General features: G+C 43.0%; 1 protein-coding gene across 1 annotated transcript in view; it reads left to right on the top strand.

The window, feature by feature from the left end:
• Positions 1–11,765, top strand: part of ITGAE (integrin subunit alpha E) — a 129,351-nt gene extending 117,586 nt beyond the window's left edge. Inside the window, exons 28-32 of the mRNA XM_083170689.1 lie at positions 679–735; positions 3,692–3,793; positions 4,616–4,711; positions 10,046–10,156; positions 11,393–11,765. Of these exons, the coding sequence (XP_083026815.1) occupies positions 679–735; positions 3,692–3,793; positions 4,616–4,711; positions 10,046–10,156; positions 11,393–11,443 (417 nt within the window). The 3' untranslated portion in view covers positions 11,444–11,765. The remainder of the gene's footprint in view (positions 1–678; positions 736–3,691; positions 3,794–4,615; positions 4,712–10,045; positions 10,157–11,392) is intronic.
• The last annotated feature ends 5,372 nt before the right edge of the window (positions 11,766–17,137 follow it).

Raw genomic sequence — 17,137 nt, forward strand, 5'->3', positions numbered from 1 at the left:
GAGCCGCCAGCCGATCCTTAGGTTGCTATGGGTAGTGCTCTACTTTGCGGGTTGAACCACAATGTCAGCAGTCCCGCTCCCTAGGTGTGGCATAATTGTGTCATGTGTGTAGGAGGTGGGGCCAGCACAGGGCACAGTGCCATCTAGTTATAAAATAGTTTGTTTACCAAACATCAAATAATAACATGCACTTTTGGTAAAAAGGTTTAGTAGACTCCATTTTTTAGTTAATCGTGAAATGATTGCATTGTAAGCAAATCAAGTTCAGTAGTAAATAGCTACAGGTTAAAAAAAATGTTTTGGCTAGCAAAAACTGATACTGTACATAAGGTAGATTTCAGAATGATAAAAAAAATGAAAATGTATTGGATTAAGAACTTAAGGTCCATACACACCGGGCGTTTTTGCCCAGCATGAATGCAGAGCGATGATGGAGAAAATCGCTGGGCTAAATATGGCTCAATGCATACACAATTTTCCCAGGGGTGGACAATTTTCCATAGCAGGACGTTATGGAAAGCAATCTACTCTGTCGCTCATCTGCCGGTAATACCAGCAGATGAGCGGCTGTGCCTGGCGATGATGCCGTATATAGTAGATCATATTTGACTTCTGTTTTGTTGTACATGTTGTTTTTCTGTGAACAATTTCTCATTGAAAACATTTATTTGTTTTTAGGACACAACACAATGTAAAAATGAAACCAAAGCCTGTGGAAATGTACTTATAACCAATGTAAGTTTTATATTGCCATATGGACAGCAATACTCTAGCACTTGTAATAATAATAATTTATTGGGACACTGCTGATGATAAAACTAAAGTCCAAAATGGGTGTGGTATAGGGTTCCGACAGTCGGGATCCCAACAGTCATTAGCCCGATGTCGGGATCCCGACTGCCCGGACTCAGACAGCATGGTGAGCGCAACAAAGCCCCCTGCGGGCTCGCTGCGCTCGCAATGCTACGCTCGCCACCTATTCTATCCTTCCTCTATGGGGGTCGTGGACCCCCACGAGGGAAAATAGCGGGTGGCTGTCGGGCACCTGTCTGTCGGCGTTTTGACAGTCGGGATCCCGACGTCGGGTATTAGTAGTAGTAGTATGTTTATTTATAAGGCGCCACAAAGTGTCCGCAGCTCCGTACATAGCAAACAAAAAATACAGCATAAATAGGGTATAGCTGGTAGAACTAAAATCAGCATCAGTTCTGAAGTAGGTGTCGAAATTGTCGAGGAGACTGAAAATGAAGTAGCAAATGACTGTCGGGATCCCGACTGTCGGGACCGCATCCGGCACCCGTCCAAAATATATATCCAAAAAAACGCACTGTGTGGGAAGGGAAAGCACTCACCAGACTTCATATATCTGCAGCAAACAATTTATTGTTGTCACCCCATGTTGTGTGTGGAAAATAGAAATGCACTTTCAATACTTGTGGCCAGCTGGTGCCCGCCTGGTGATCATTCTGGCTGAGATGTACTGACTTAAAAAAATAAAAATGATAAAATGGAGAGTGATAAACCACCTGATAAATCAGCTCTTACCTGTCATTTTTCAAACAAAGCCTGTGACCTGGTAGTTAGCAGCTGATTGGCTAGTGGTTTATCAATTGTCAAGCTTAGTACATCTGTCCCTCTGTCATGATGATGGGCCTATTTTCCCTTGGTTATCTGGCCCTGGCAAGGGGCACCATTGTCATCGCTGTATAAAGCATTGTCAAATCCAAAACTGAGATCTGACCCCAATCAGGTTGAAATGTTGAGGAAGGGAGAGAAATCACTGGAGCAGAAAAGGCTTTCTCTGGGGAGAGATTTAAGGGTTAATTGTTATACGTGAACACAATACAATGTTAAATACAATGATCCATATTCCTCAGATACTCTTAAAAGGAATTCTGTGTCCTCAAATATTAATTTAACAGCACTCAATACATTATCCACATTACTCAATGACTAATCAATAAAAATTTGGATTTTGTAGATAATCACAACAAATGAAAGCAGTAATTCTAATGTTACATATGGTATAGTTGAAAGAATTACAATATAAAAGATGTCATACTTTATTGGGATGTGTTAGGATGAGACGCTGATGTGCCAGTCTCTCCCATAGTGATTTGATGCCTTCTTTTTTGTCTAAAGCTGAATAATCAAATCACTTCTCAAAACCCCCTCGACTGCACAAGTGGGCAGACCAAGGGAGACCAGAGGACGCAATTCATGCTCAATTGCATTACAGCAGTCCCACCTCCGCTATACAGTGAATGTTTTACAGTGCTGTATATCGGGGGTGGAGCCATGATGATGCAGTCATAAGGCCACACTCCCACACAGCACGTCTTCCTGATGGCTGCCGACGCCCCCCCTTCACTGACCAGAGGAGGGGGCAGAATAGTACAAAAGTATGAGTTCATCTCTAAATATGTAATGCCTAGAGATTTTTTTTTACTTTTCCTTTTTTCCTGATCCAACATAAAGCAATTTTTGGGGTAACACACCAGAACTATCCCTCTACTTCATAACCACCCCATTTAATTTTATATATCTCTGTGAGGGACATCATTGATGGGCTATTTCTTAAGCTGGGTACTCAATAGACAATTTTTTGAACGATTTGGACAATTCCATCCATTCGGAAGGAGAAATCATTCAAAATGATGCGACTGACGATACGCGCTCCCTCCAGTCGTTAATCGCATATTCTGATCTTTAGAAATTGCAGTAGAATTTCAAAATATTTAAACTATCTATAAAACGGCTTACTCCTGGATGTGGGCACTGATGGTAAATTTAGCAAGATTGCACAGTGTGTATGCACTGTATCGTCTTTCTGGATGCTTCGCAGAGTTCAAAGTAAATCATTAACGATATATAATTTTTCAGTCATCTAGTGTGTGCCTAACTTGACCGTGCCTTTAGTTCCTGGATTCAATACACTTGCTAAGTTCAAAGACAGTAAAATGGGTGTGGTATGGGACTCCGACAGTCGGGATCCCGACAGTCATTATCTCGACGTCGGGATCCCGACTGCCCAGAGTCAGACAGCATGGAGAGTGCAAAAAAGCCCCTTGCGGGCTCGCTGCGCTCGTCACGCTGCGGGCACGGTGGCTCGCTACGAGAGCCACCTATTCTAGTCTCCCTCTATGGGGGTCGTACACCCGGCTGTCAGCATTTTGACAGTCGGGATCCCGATGTCTGGTAAATGACTGTCGGGAACCCGTCCGGCACCCTTTAAAATATTCTGATAATATCCCAATATTTTACTTGGCTTCAAAATTAGCATATTTGGTGATATTAAAATCTACAGTCTATAGATAATTATATCCATATACTATAGATTTTAATATCACCAAAAAGGGCCTTTGGACCAGTTTTCATAGAATCTGCCCAAACCCATTAATTTGAATTTTTTTGGAGTAAGCAGATTGCATACTTATAATGGGAGATGCGATCTTGCAAGAATGTTCTACAAAATAACGCAGTGATACTGTAATAATGCTTCAGCTGATGTAATCACAGGACCCACTGCAAATTGCTTTTACACTGAAATTTAGAACTGAGCTATGCCATAACTGAATAAAGGCCTTAATATTAAATCCGATATAACTTTTAAAACGTATCTGCCAATTCCAATAGTTAAAGGTTCTTGCTCTGTACAGGGAAATTATACTGTTTTATTTGTGTTTTGTAGAAAGAAGAAGCTTTAATATGCCTCTTCCTCTGGTGCAATATCACATCGGGCCGGGAAGAGATAACGATCACAGCAACAGTCCTTTTACAGACCTTAAAGAAGGTAATCATCTATTTTGTCACTACATGTATCATTGACCTGTTGGCTGCTGAATAACAGTCTTCCCATACTGGTAGCTAATGAAAAACAAATCTCCCAAACTGGTGATTCGTGTATAGCAGTACTCCAATTCTGATGTGTAAAGTAATTCTGGCTCCCACAAAGATGTATCACCACATGTAAGGACTCACACCTTCCATTTCTAATTACTATGCCAAAGAACACTAGGAGCTAGCAGTGCTTTGCAAAATCTGATAGCAATATGCAAAAGACTTAGATGGGTATTTAATTGGTGCCAAACTTTTTCCACATTTTTAGGTGGAATTTCCATAAAAGTGGTAATTTTTTGTCTAGGTGAACAATTTGGCACAGTCGAAAAACATGTGGATAGATGAATCACTTGCCGATCCACATGTTTTTGGTAAAATTGCAGCCGTTTTAGCCTGGTTTATAGCCTGTTTTTACTGATGTAGTTTCAACCAAAAAAAAAAAAAACTTAAATAATGGGTGAATACACAGAGATGAAAAAGGTCCCATTTTTTCGGACAACCAAAAAGAGAGATAAATTGAATACCCCCTCCCATAGCACAGATCTAGCGCTATAAGCTTTAGCAGTGCTATGACTTTGTTCCCATTGGCAATTGTTGGGATTCCCCTTATGGAAACCCTTGTTAGAGGGTCCATCATGTATATAAGTCCACAGAAAATAACATAAACGCCCCAGTTCTAACAAAATTAAAAGGACGGTGATACGAGATAAGATAAGCTTGGGAGGTCTTTAACTATCCAGTCTTATAATAAGTAAATTATTCTATTTGACTATAGCTTGTAGATGACACACGAGAACTAAACGTCGCTGGAGAAATTCTTTATAACAAAAACTTTTTTGTAAATCTGAAGGACCCAGAACACAAGACACAGGTAAGAAGTTATTTGGCTTTTTCTTATTTACTTCATGTTAAGATATACTTGACATATTATCTATTTAGGGTAGACAAAGAGGGGGATATCCTATTGGAGCTGTACTTTACTGCTGCCCCAATGCCAGTGTCCTTTTCCTCAGATACTGGCACTTACTGTGCATTATGCTCCAAGAGTCTCAAAACTTATCCCCAATCCCATGTATTTTCGTGCTCACAGATCCATTTTCAGCTCACAAAATGGCTTCTAATTGGATAACGTGATAATGACCATTGGTCATTAATCCCAATATCAGGCCATTATTATTAGCTGAAAATGCATCAGGGCTTATTGGATACTCCTCACAGTATATTATGAACATACTATAAACATACTGTAATTCAATATGAATTTGTATTAATATTTTGCTTTCCATACAGAAACCTCTTCAGCCAGGGATTCCCAAACGTTTTGGAATTACAGACCCCTAGAGCATCAAAATGTTTTCAAGGCACCCCTAGGCCAAATGTTTTTTATTGAGAAATTCAGAAACAAATATTCAATGAAGTACATATATCATTATGTGGTGAGGGACAGGATTTGCTTCTGTTTGTCCACATACTGTATGTTATGATTGGCAGCCACCAGCTACATTACGCCCATAAATAATATGAATTGATCCTGGTTCACCAACCCAAGGCACCCCTGCAAGTGTCCTGAGGCACACAGTTTGGGAACCACTGTCTTATGCAATCTGAATTGGTTTATGGCCGTTTAAGCTGCTAGAAGAAATAAAAATGTGTCATAATTTAACTGTCCTTAACCTATCCTTTAACCATCCTCAGATTCTAAGAAGGATCAATTTGTTCTCAAATTGACACCTGTCTGGCAAGCTGCAATGCATAACCTGTGTACTGGGTGTTACTACTGTTGTTTTGTACAGTACTTTGCTTTCAATCTTGGGTCTATTTCCATAACCTCTCCCATACAGCATGTGATGCATTTAGAAGTAATTGCAGTGTCACATAGTGGGGTTATCTAGGTTGTTCAACATTTGTGGTCTCTGTTCAGTTTGTGTTCGAGTGTCATAGTCACAAATATTTGAATACAATTTTTGGTACTTATATGTTAATTGGGCGCCCGTTACGTAGTTTGCGTTGTGGTGTATTGAGAATACAATACACCACTATGCTGGCTACGTAAACTACGTAACTTACTCAAATGACGTAAGTTATGCAAATTACGTAACTGGAGCCCTGCTAACACATAAAGGGTCATATGGCCACTATCCACGTCCTAAACCCAGTGTCCACGTGGGCGTGGAGTTGATTGTAGAAAGTGTGGCGAGCGCAGCGTGCCACCGAGCCCGAAGCATGGCGAGCTGTGCTCGCCACACTTTCTACAATTAACTCCACGCCCACATGGACACTGGGGTTAGGACGTGGATAGTGGCCATATGATTGTGTAAGTGCATGTTGTGTGTGTGTAATGTATGTGTGTGTGCAATGTGTGTGTGTGTGTAGTGCATCATCCTTGCCATCCACGATGTCCCTGTCGGCTCCGGCACTCGGCTCCCTGCAGTTCCGGCCGCCATGACACTCCGGCATGTACGCTATTAGCGTAGTGCCGCTAGCGGAGCTGGGAAACCATGTGATGCTCTGCCAGTGGTGACTACGCTAAATCGCCTCCATTTTTCCGGCCGTCTAGACGTTCGCCACACGCCCGCCCACCGCTGAATCCCCGCCGCCCACCCCGACGCCGATGTAAGTTAACCCCCCTGTCTCCCCCCGGCCACCCCCGCCCGCTGCACAACTACACAATCCCCTCCTGGACGGCCGAGATTAGCCGGCCGCCGGCAATGGCTACGCTGATAACAAAGCCAAAGCTACGTTGTCAGCGTAGCGTAGCCGGGCGCCCAGCTAACATAAGTACCCAATTTTTTAATAATATTGGATTTAAAAAAATAATTATAGTTTACCTTTAATTCAAACATTACTGTGTACAAAGTTTGCAGTTCACATTTTTTGAGTTGTCATTTGCAAATGAAAGTTGGTAAAATGTCTAAATTGACCCACCTGTGATTATTGTATGATTGAAGTTCCCAGTGAACTGTCATTGCAAAACTAGCTTGGGATGCTGGCACACCACTATTTTTTCCAGATCTAACGATAGGTTTGTCTTCATATGGTGGTCACCATTGGTTTACTATGTGATGCTGCACCCTCTATGACTTCTACTGTTTAAATTTAAATGTGTCATTGACCTGTTTTCCCTTCAAAATTGTAAGATCCATTCGCAAAAACAGAACCATCAAGCAAGTTTTTTTTATCTGCTTCAGTCTACGGCTACGGCTAAGGCTTCCACTTATCTGCTCAAGAACCATGCTGCAAGTGGTCATCACTGACATTTGAGACCCACTTGAAAAAACCCTGGGCTCATCTGTCCCTAAACGCTGGCTTCCTGTCAATCAAACTGTGGCTACTCTGCAACTTCTAAGCGTACAGATATTTTTGAGCTAATTGACCCCTTGCATGCGCAATGCGAACACTGTGCATGCGGGACCACACAACAGTCACTTGATTTATGAATTATTTGATTAGCGATTCATGCTGAATTAGGCCTAATAATGGGAGATATTTAATTTTATATTAAAAGTTTATTTCTCCAGCTCTAACTTGAATATATTAAAACCAACAATCTAGTATTATCATAATATTTTTGTTGGGCAATTCCTCTTACTCAATTAGCTATTTATAAAAAATTGAATGTTGATTTCATATAGGTATAATAAACTATCAAGTGGTTTTATTAAAAAAAATATAAAAATATTAAGTCACAGTGTCCTGGAGGTATAACAACTTATATAATAACAATACATTCAATTTACTTCACAATTTATAGACAACAATTTTCTAGTTGTACTTCTTTGTACATGTGTGATGCAGGCCGCACAAATTGTAGCTGTGATATTTTTCTCTTGCAAATGATAAATCTTGAACACAAACTGCAAACCTTAAATAGGGAATTGTGAACACTTACAGTACTTTTACTTAAAAATAAAATTATATTTATATATATTTGTTTATTATAATACTTTTAAATTTAAAATATTAATTTCTGTTTAAAGACAAAATTCCAGCTCACACATTTTCTTGCAAACCTGAAATACAAATTATATAACTGACTGAAAATGGTGAACTGCATACAAGCTATAAGAATATCTGTCCAATCTTTCTGGTTGGAACAAAAATTTGGTAATGTGCTGTATGGGAGCAAATGACAATAGACAATTTGCTCCCAAGCACTCGAAAACAGACAAAATTGACATTCAGACAAATTGGTTAAATTCATTTGATATAACCGATTAATCGGAAGTACCAATTTTGACCGTTTTCTGAGTTTTCGACTCAAATGGCTGATTCACATTTGTTCCCATACATTACCAGATTGTCCCTTCAACAAGAAGGATTGGACAGATAATCTTAAGGCCCCCATACATTAGGCCGACTTGTCCTTAGGACAAGTCGGACCCAATTCTCCTGTGAGCCGCCCGGGAGCTCCCCGGGAGGCTCACACACAATTTGGCACTTGATGAGCCAAATTTGACATGTGATAAATCGCTTGCGATTTATCACATGTCGGGGCGCAGGGGGCGGGCGGTGAGGGTCAGTGTGTGGTGGTGCTCATCAGGGGGAGCAGTGGGGCGGGCAGCGGGTCCCTGAGTGCTAAGCTGGCGGCGCTGGGGAGTGCTGACCTGGCCGGGCGGTGATGATCATAGATATCAGCAGCGCTGCGGGACGGGACGCGCAGTGGCGGGTATTAGATTTTAAAATACCTGCCAAATGACTGTCCGTTCTCTGATTGGCTGGCTGAGAGCTCAGCCAATCAGAGAACGGCTAGTCATTTCACAGGAATTTTAAAATCTAATACCCGCCACTGCGCGTCCCGCCCCGACTCCCGCAGCGCTGCTGATATCTATGATCATCACCGCCCGGCCAGGTCAGCACTCCCTGTCGCCGCCAGCTTAGCACACAGGGACCCGCTGCCCGCCCCACTGCTCCCCCGGTGTCTGCATGCATATGCCTGTCAGTTGGGCAGGCATATGCATACAGGGAGGTCGGACGTGATCGTATGTACTGACCGTCCGACCTCCCTGATCCGGTCCGATGCGCACGGGACCGCGCATCGGATCGGATCAGATATCACACACCTGCGATTTTTGGCCGATTTCACCCGATTATCGGCACAAAGTGCCGAAATCGGATGAAATCGGGCCAAAATCGCATAGTGTATGGGGGCCTTTATACTGTGTATCCAGCATTGGACTACAAATTGGTGGATACAGGTAGAGATGCCAATGGGTTTGGAAAGACTTTTAAATTTATAACATTATGAAATGGTGGGAACAGAAACAAGATTGTGGTGGAACACAACATTTCTCAGACTATTCCTAACCATTGTCTTCCAATAAATCCATTGAGAGCCTTTTCTATTACTGGGTAATTGTAATAACTTGAACGAAGTGGCATCATTGTAGTATGGCTGTACCTTTGTATTAACCAACACAAATTATTTATGTATTATTGTCTGTTTCAAGTAAAACCTTTGATATTAACAAGTACTTCATTGATGTGTATGTATATATATAGAACTAGAAGCCCCAGCAGTGCCACTTTTCATACTGTAATAGTAGTCTAATAGTAGACCTGATTCAGAAATGGACACCTTCGCTGCCACCGCTGCATCTTTGTATGAATATAAGCAGCTGGAGGAATCTGATGTAGACATCTGCCTCTTACCAGCATTTGTAATCCACTGCTGTGTCCTAAACACTTCATCCGCTTAAACATCAGTCATCAAAGTAATTCCCAGGTTACTCAGCATGACCAGAAATTCAAGCCGCTGAAGCTAGTGTCTACATCAAGCACTGAAAATAGTGCTGACACGCCCATGTTTCATGCACCGCTGTTTGTCTCAGCCCCATCATTACCCCCAAATGCCCTGGTGAAGAGATAAACTGGAGATAAAGTGGAGTTAAAGTGGAAGGAGATAACGCAGCAGCCAATCAGCTGTGTTAGAAATATGACAGTTGGGAGTTGATTGGCTGGTGTGTTATCTCCTTCCACTTTATCTCCACTTTATCACTTCACCAGGCTTAATACATCTGCCCCAGTTGTGAGCACCATTGCACTTGTACTGTGAGGTTTCTGTGCACGTGCACACATGAAAACATCAGATATGTACTGTAGGTCAATATAGAGTTTACAAACATCGGTGGATTAGGCCCATTATAAATTGTTTAGTGCGCATGTGCACTCAATCGTAATTTGTCTTTCCGTTTTCTATTCATTTTAGTTATCTATTATGGTTCTTGAAAAGAAAGAGATCAATATTATGCCTGTCATCATTGGTAGTTCTATCGGGGGAATTTTACTTCTCCTAATAATTGTTGTCATTCTTATTAAGGTAAGTTACTCAAACTTAATGATTAAACTCATTACACACTTGTTATGCTAGTTCTTGGAACATTAAAACTAGATAAAGGCTACTGTGTGTTGGTTTGGTGGAATATTCTGTGTATCACCAAATGGGTACATTTACAAAGGCGTATATCAAAGCTACTGGTCATCAGTATTTGAATTATAGTTTTAATGCAGCAATATCAATAAATGCTTAATAAACCTGGTTTATCATTTTATTTATTTTTCCATTTTAAAACCGTCATTGATGAGCCGGTTTGAAAGACACCTTTGTAATTCTACCTGCAAAAAACAAGGAAGTGAAAAGGAAACTGCTGGGATTGCTTCCTCCGATTGACCTGCTGGCTGCCAACCTAGACATTGGGGGAAATTTACTAAGATGTGTATTCCACTTCACGTGTGATGTTGCTATGGGCAACCAATCGGATCCTGTCTACTACCTTCTAGAGGGTGCTAAATATATAAGAAGAAGATTCTGATTGGTTACCCATAGCAACATCACATGTGAAGTAGAATACACATTTCCCCCATTGTCTGTCAGCCATCTGGATACCTTCGCTGATGTGTCTAATATATAGCTCAGAATGTGCTCGCAGTGGCGCAGAGAGAGGGGGGCGTGTACTAATTACCCGGGCTTGTTGGAGGGGCCCTGCAGGGGTCTGGGTCCTTAATCCTCTCTCATCCTCCTCCGCTAGACTTTTGTCTAGCCTCACACCATGCTGTGTCCTGGGCTGTTGTGGGTGCAGGGAGGCTGTTGTCACTGGGTGCAGCAGTATACTCTGCCTGCAGTTGGCTCAGAGATATCGCTAATCATGCTCCCCCACCTGAATTTGAGGGCTTACTTTTTTGGGAGAGTTTTTTTTTTTAAAGGAGGGATTGGTCAAATCCATGATTAGGCCACACCCTAGCTTTACCAGTCTGTCTACAACCATGTGTAACCCATCTCAACAGAAAATGAACAGCCAATTGGGAGGGCAGCACAGAGTCCAGAGTCTTGACCGTGACCCGTATCAATTATGTGCAATAATACACATGATTTGATGTATATGGAATCCAAAAATTGCCTGATTTGATGATAAATTCCCTTTGAAGACACATAATTCATTGAGAGGATTAAATGTGCTTTTATTCCACTACCCATTGTTATTTTGAAATGATCGCATTACATGATAAACCACTGTGTCACTAATGTGATAAGTAAATAATTTCTTCTTTGTTACAGTGTGGTTTCTTCAAAAGAAAATACAAAAACTTTGACCAGAATGAAGAGTGACAGTGTCATGTGCCCACAATCTGTAATCAGTCATTGTTTACTGCAAAAGGAACTCTGCAATACAAATATATTCTGTAATACACAACTACATATGTTTCATGGTGATTTCTGTGTCACATACTGTATAACATTGCTATTCGGGATCACTAAAGAGATTAATAAGACTCATTTTTACTACTTTTGGGGAAACTGCTTTGCCTGCTGGAGGCAGTCGAAACAAACTCCCAGCTAAATTGTTGAGTACCGGCTTTATGAGGCTAATTGGATAAACCCTGTCAATAAGTAATAACTGGTTTTTGGATACCATTAAAAATGTATTAAAGTTTTGTGAATGCACCTTTATAATTGGTTTATTGTTATATCACAATATTCAGATCAGGTATATTCTGTCAGCATTCGGAATGTTGGCAGCATAATGTTCTTGCTATTACATTCTATATAAATAAAGTAGGTTGATGCATAAAGAGTTCTAGGCATGTCCTGAATACTCTATTTTGGCACACTATATACTTAGCAGTGGTGTAACAAGGGTGGCTCGAGCAGGACGTGTGCCCTGGGCTGAGAGCCAGAGCACAGGGGCGCTTGCCAGGGAAGACAGAGTGATAGCTATTGGTAAGCGGTGGTCGGAAGGCGGGAGAATGATGATGGAGGGAGCGTGAAACCAAGCCACCTCCCTGGACAGCCACGCTAGGAATAAACTGTTTTTATTTCCTCTGTGTCTTTGTGGATGGGAGGGAGGAGTTTTCAATAGTTCACTGCACCAATAGCCCCCCGATACACCTCTGATATGTAGCATTGCAAATATATTCATCTCTCAATCTGTTTTCACTTTAAATTTCTATGGGGTAGATTTATTAAAACTCGATCAGGGGAATATGCGCTATCCCCGTGTGTTATTGCAGGGGACAGCACTTCCCCTGATCTATGACACCCGCAATGCGGGTGTTTAAGGTGCGGTGGTGCGGGGCTGGCGGCATATCGCAGGGATGTTATTTAATAGTAGGAGTCTGCCTCCTACCTTATTTATTAAGCTGGTTTGTGGGCACGCACTCCTTGTCTTTTCGCCATACATTTCTGGCGCATTCTATTGCTTCTCCTGATTCCTGGTCCTCCTGCTTCCTGGTCTTGAAATGAAAACAGCGCATGCGCCGGGTATACATCATCCCAGGCGAACATTACCCGGCGCATGCACAGTTTTTATTTCAAGACGCCAGAGACCAGAAACCAGTGTTGAACATGGAAAACTGCGCATGCGCCTTTGACACATCGTGTGTCAGGGAAACCGGCACATGCACAGAACACACAGACGGGGAGGAGTGCGCACACATTATGGGAGCATACGTATCCCCGTCGGGTGGGGATAACGCACTCCCATAACGAAGACTTCGGCATTAATACATTCGGGAGAACAGCTTCAGCACGAAAAATGGTGAAGCGAAACTAGATTGATAATGAAAGTTAGGGACTTGATAATAAATCTACCCCTGAGTTAGCTTAGAATAACAGGGCGTCTGTGGCATCAGTATACAGGATACATTGTACAGTATATTATTCACTTACAGAAGCTGTAGAACCAGTTACCAATTATGTAGAAGTAAAATTACAAAGTCATATCTCCAACTCCCAGAACCAAGTCAGCACCACACCTAATTCCAAACTATATTTACTAGGATGACTAACACCAAGTTTCAAATATGGAATTACGGGCAAGGGAAGAAGGTTAGTGGCCTATTTCAATATAGTTACTGTAGAGCTGTATAAATTCCTTTGAATTGACTGGAAATTTAAGTATGCAAATAACAAGGAAAAAGTAAAAGAAAACACACAGGTCCAAATGTAATAGGGTGTGAGAATCAGAAAGTGAGAGATTTTGGGAGAGTTTTCCCTTTTTTTTTTTTTAAAGCGGCAATCAATTACATGACAAAAACAACCTGGTTTTCCAATGTACATGATTGCCGCTTTAAGGAAAACTCCCAAATCTCTCACTTTCTGATTGCCACACCCTATTACATTTGGCCCATTGTCTGGAATAGCCACCTGCATATATCCTGTCGGTTAGCTTAAGCATACCAATGGATGCCTTCAAAATGGCATAACCCAGGTTCAATTGCCTAAAAAAAAAAAGTAAAGTTGTCAATATTTTGACTTGTCAACATTTCCAGGTAGTATTCAGTGGGTCTCAGTGGGAACAGCAAACATGCAAGGTACCTCTGGCTAGTTTCGCTCCACAGGGAGCTTTATCAAAGAGTCTTTGATGAAGCTCCCTGTGGAGCACACCTAGACAGAGGTATCTTGCATGTTCTAGTCAGAGGTACCTACCCAATTGTTACCCAGGATGAGGCAATACAGCCACCCGTGAGCAGTATCAAGCCAGAGGTCCGCATACATCGTACTGTGCCAAGACAGAAACAAACGGCAGCAGGACCAAGTCACCACCCTACCTCCTGGGCATCCAAGGGAGAGGAAAGAGGTTAGCAGACAAACATTCCGGACAGTGTCTCCAGCAGAGACAGGACAACCCTTGAGGTGTTTCTCTAACTTTAGATATTTAATTACAGGGTCTCTTTTTTTTTCCATCAATAGATTTTTATTAACACAAAGTTTTATAAGGGGTACAGAAGAAAAAAAAGGGGTACTTGGGGGGGGGGACTACATTTGGGATTGGGAACAATACAGTGAATATAACAGGTGTATCAAAGCAAGAACACGTCGCTACGCAGAGCGAACTGTACAAAAGGCAAATGAAGCACAATACAAAATAGAGCATTGGGGTATTACTGTGTAAACAACCTTTAATAACAGTAGCTCTGTGGCATAAAAATACATTTTTTGTTGGCATCATGCCTAAATCTGGCTAACACCTCGGGGGGCGGGGGGATAAGCACTAATCGTGTACCTGGGGTGGGGGTGAGTCTGGATCTGGGAGTTCATTCAGGCTGAACAAAGGTGTCTGCCTAGGAGGCTCGGAGGAGAAGAACTTGGTCCCTGCCCCTTTCGTTGTGTAGGTGCACCAAGGAACCCATCTGGAGTCGGGTGAGGAGGGTTTGGTCGAGTGGGGGTGGAAGCTGGTCTCCATAAGGTAATGGTGGTTCGTTTTTAGAATAACCTGAAGGAAGGGAGGGGGAGGGTTGTTTCCATTGTTGGGCTAGGTTTGCTCGTGCCGCGATGAGGATGTGTCCGAGAACATATGTTTTCCCTGCCGGGAGTTCCTGGGGATATACATGGAGTAAGGCAAGGAGTGGGTCAGGGGGAAGGGTTATCTGGAGCACTGTGGAAATTAGATTAAAGACCTCTCCCCAGTACTTCCTGAGTTTGGGACAGGACCAGAAAATGTGATATATATTGCCCACATTCCCGCACTGTCGCCAGCACATATTGGAGCATGTTGGCCAGAAGGTGTTGATGCCCAGATCAACCTCCCATTTCCTATGGGCAGATGTCTTAGTAAACTCAGAGGGTGTTATCAGGGTACTATACCAGAAGGAGATGTCACCCGTGGAGAGCGTCAGGGAGGGTCAGGAAAGGACTGTCTGGTGGCGTGCGTCTGGGGGGGGGGGGGCGTTTGGAGAAGTGGGTATTCCACCAATGGGCCAGCTGTAGGTAGTGGTGGTACTCATGGGAGGGAAGGGAATATGTTTCTTGTAGGGAGGCAAAGGGGAGGATTGTGTTGGCGTCCACCACATCCCCTAGGGATGTGATCCCGCTGTTTTTCCAGAGGTTCAGATTAAGATTGGGTATTAGTTTTGCCACTGTAGTGACGGGGAGAGTAGTGATAAGGGCTGAAGGGGCACGGAGAGTGGTAAGTAAATGATCCCACACATGTAGAGTGGCAACAGTCGCTGGGAGGAGGTCTGGTAGGGGGGGTCTGATGTGTTTTGGAATCTTAAGTAGGTCAGGAAGCGGGATATGTGGGCAGTGGAATTGTTCAATGCCCACCCAGGCCCTGGGCGTAGGACTTTCGAAGTAGTGCTTAGACGGGTCATGGAGGCAAGCTACTTGATATTGAGATAGGTCGGGCAGGTCGAGTCCTCCAAATGCCCTTGGAATTGATATTTTGGAGCGGGCCATAGCTGGGGGTTTTGTTGACCAGACATACTTCGTCAAGATAGAAGTGGCCATTTGTAGAGACTTTTTGGGGAAGATATAGGGGATAGTGCGGAACAAATACATTAGCTTGGGTAGGAGCGACATCTTAAATGCTGCCATCCGTCCCATCCATGAAATTTCAAATGCTAGCCATGACCTGGAGAGGGACATAAGCAGTGGCGTGCGGTGGGGTGAGGCAGGTGAGGCACAGCCTTTCCTGTCATGCTAACGTATATGCTGGAGTTTTCATAAAGTATGTTAAAAATACAAAAAATATATTTAAAAATTCTTATTGTTATTGTTCTAATCATTTTTATAGTCAAAACTCTGGAGTAAAAAGTCTATGGCAGGTGAGGCAGTGCCTCAACTGGCCACCTTTTCTGTGCATATCTTATCAAAACTCATCGAATCTCCAGCAGTGTATACTGCTGCACATGTATATAATGCCGCGATGTACCCCATGGCTCATATATTGTGTGCAAATCTGGCTCTGGTAATGGTCAGAAACTCCTTCACTATTTACCTAACCGCACGTCCCTGGACGTAAGGGAGGTAAGGAGGGGGGACAGGTTGACCTCAAATACGGATGCCATGTTTGGGGGGATGTGGATACCCAGGTATTTTATAGAGTTAGCCTGCCAATTGTAGTTATATGTGGATTTCAGTGAGGGAAGGGAGTCTGTGAGGTTAATCGGTAGGGCATCGGTCTTGGATGTGTTGAGCTTATAATAAGAGGCAGCGCTGTATGAGGCTAGTGTCGTGTGAATATGTGGGAGCGTACTGGAAGGGTCTGTCACCAAGAGTAGCACGTCGTCCGCAAAGAGGCTCAATTTATGGTTAGTGGGGCCTACCCGGAGACCTGGTATGTTGGGGTTATTGCGGATAGACATAGCTAATGGTTCAATGGAAAGGACAAATATTAGGGGCGAAAGAGGGCAACTCTGCCTTGTGCCATTGGAGATTTTGAATGTGGAGGAAAGGAAGCCGTTACTGAACACCCGGGCCGATGGGGAGCTATATAGTGACATAATCAACGACAGAATCCGGTCCCTGAAACCAAAACGCGATAAAACTTCTTGCATATATTGCCAGTTAAGTCGGTCAAATGCCTTTTTGGCATCGAGTGAGAGGAGAAGGAGTTCCTGCTCTGTAGATAATGAGTCAATTAAGTTTAATACTCTTCTGGTATTGTCTGGGGCCTGTCGCCCAGGGACGAACCCCGTCTGGTCCGGGTGCACCAACAAGGGCAGGAAATGATTGATTCGGGATGCCATTAATTTGGCGAAGATTTTGATATCACTGTTCAATAAGGCTATCGGGTGGTAGTTTTGGCACAAGGCAGGGTTCTTGCCTGGTTTCAGGATGGTCACTATTCGGGCCTCTAGTAATTCTGGGGGGGGGGCATGTCCCGCAGAAGAGAGTTCGTTGAATAAGTCCGTTAGGTAGGGGGACAGCAGGTCACTAAAAGATATGTAAAAGTCTGTGATGAACCCGTCGGGCCCAGGAGCCTTATTGCGGGGGAGTGACTTGATGGCCGACTGGATTTCCGACCGTGACCATGGAGCGTTTAGGGAGTCTAGTTGTTCTTGGGAGAGAGATGGGAAATGT

This window comes from Crinia signifera, chromosome 2 (assembly GCF_055691185.1).
Source record: "Crinia signifera chromosome 2, ASM5569118v1, whole genome shotgun sequence".
Classification (NCBI taxonomy): Eukaryota; Metazoa; Chordata; class Amphibia; order Anura; family Myobatrachidae; genus Crinia; species Crinia signifera.